Below are 312 nucleotides of genomic sequence, written 5' to 3'. Positions count from 1 at the left end.
CAGCCTACGGCTGAACAGTTACGCATTGCTAGCATGACAGCAGTCAAAACAGATGCAGATCCAGAAATGATGAAAAAGATAAAAGAAGTAATTTTTAATGATTATCTCCTCATTTTAACATCATGCTTCTATTAATTACCATACAACTTTTTCAAGGTGTCAGACCTCACAGGTCGGTCTGCTGACGAGGCATACACAGCACTTCATGACTGCAATGGGGATGCCAATCAAGCTGTCGATCTATTGTTTGAAAAAACAAACAATCAGGTAGTACTGATTTGTTTTTTGATAAATTTGAAAAACATATTCTAG

General features: G+C 36.9%; 1 protein-coding gene across 1 annotated transcript; it reads left to right on the top strand.

Moving 5' to 3' along the window:
• On the top strand, positions 1-312 carry HELRODRAFT_81752 (hypothetical protein; the record flags this gene model as incomplete). Its single annotated transcript, XM_009022441.1, has 2 exons — positions 1-87; positions 157-312. Coding segments are annotated over 2 exons (243 nt in total), but the record flags the coding sequence as incomplete, so codon positions are not given.

Source organism: Helobdella robusta (assembly GCF_000326865.2).
Source record: "Helobdella robusta unplaced genomic scaffold HELROscaffold_31, whole genome shotgun sequence".
NCBI classification, from domain to species: Eukaryota; Metazoa; Annelida; class Clitellata; order Rhynchobdellida; family Glossiphoniidae; genus Helobdella; species Helobdella robusta.
The sequence above is the reverse complement of the archived record's forward strand: the minus strand, read 5'-3'. Positions and strand labels throughout refer to the sequence as shown.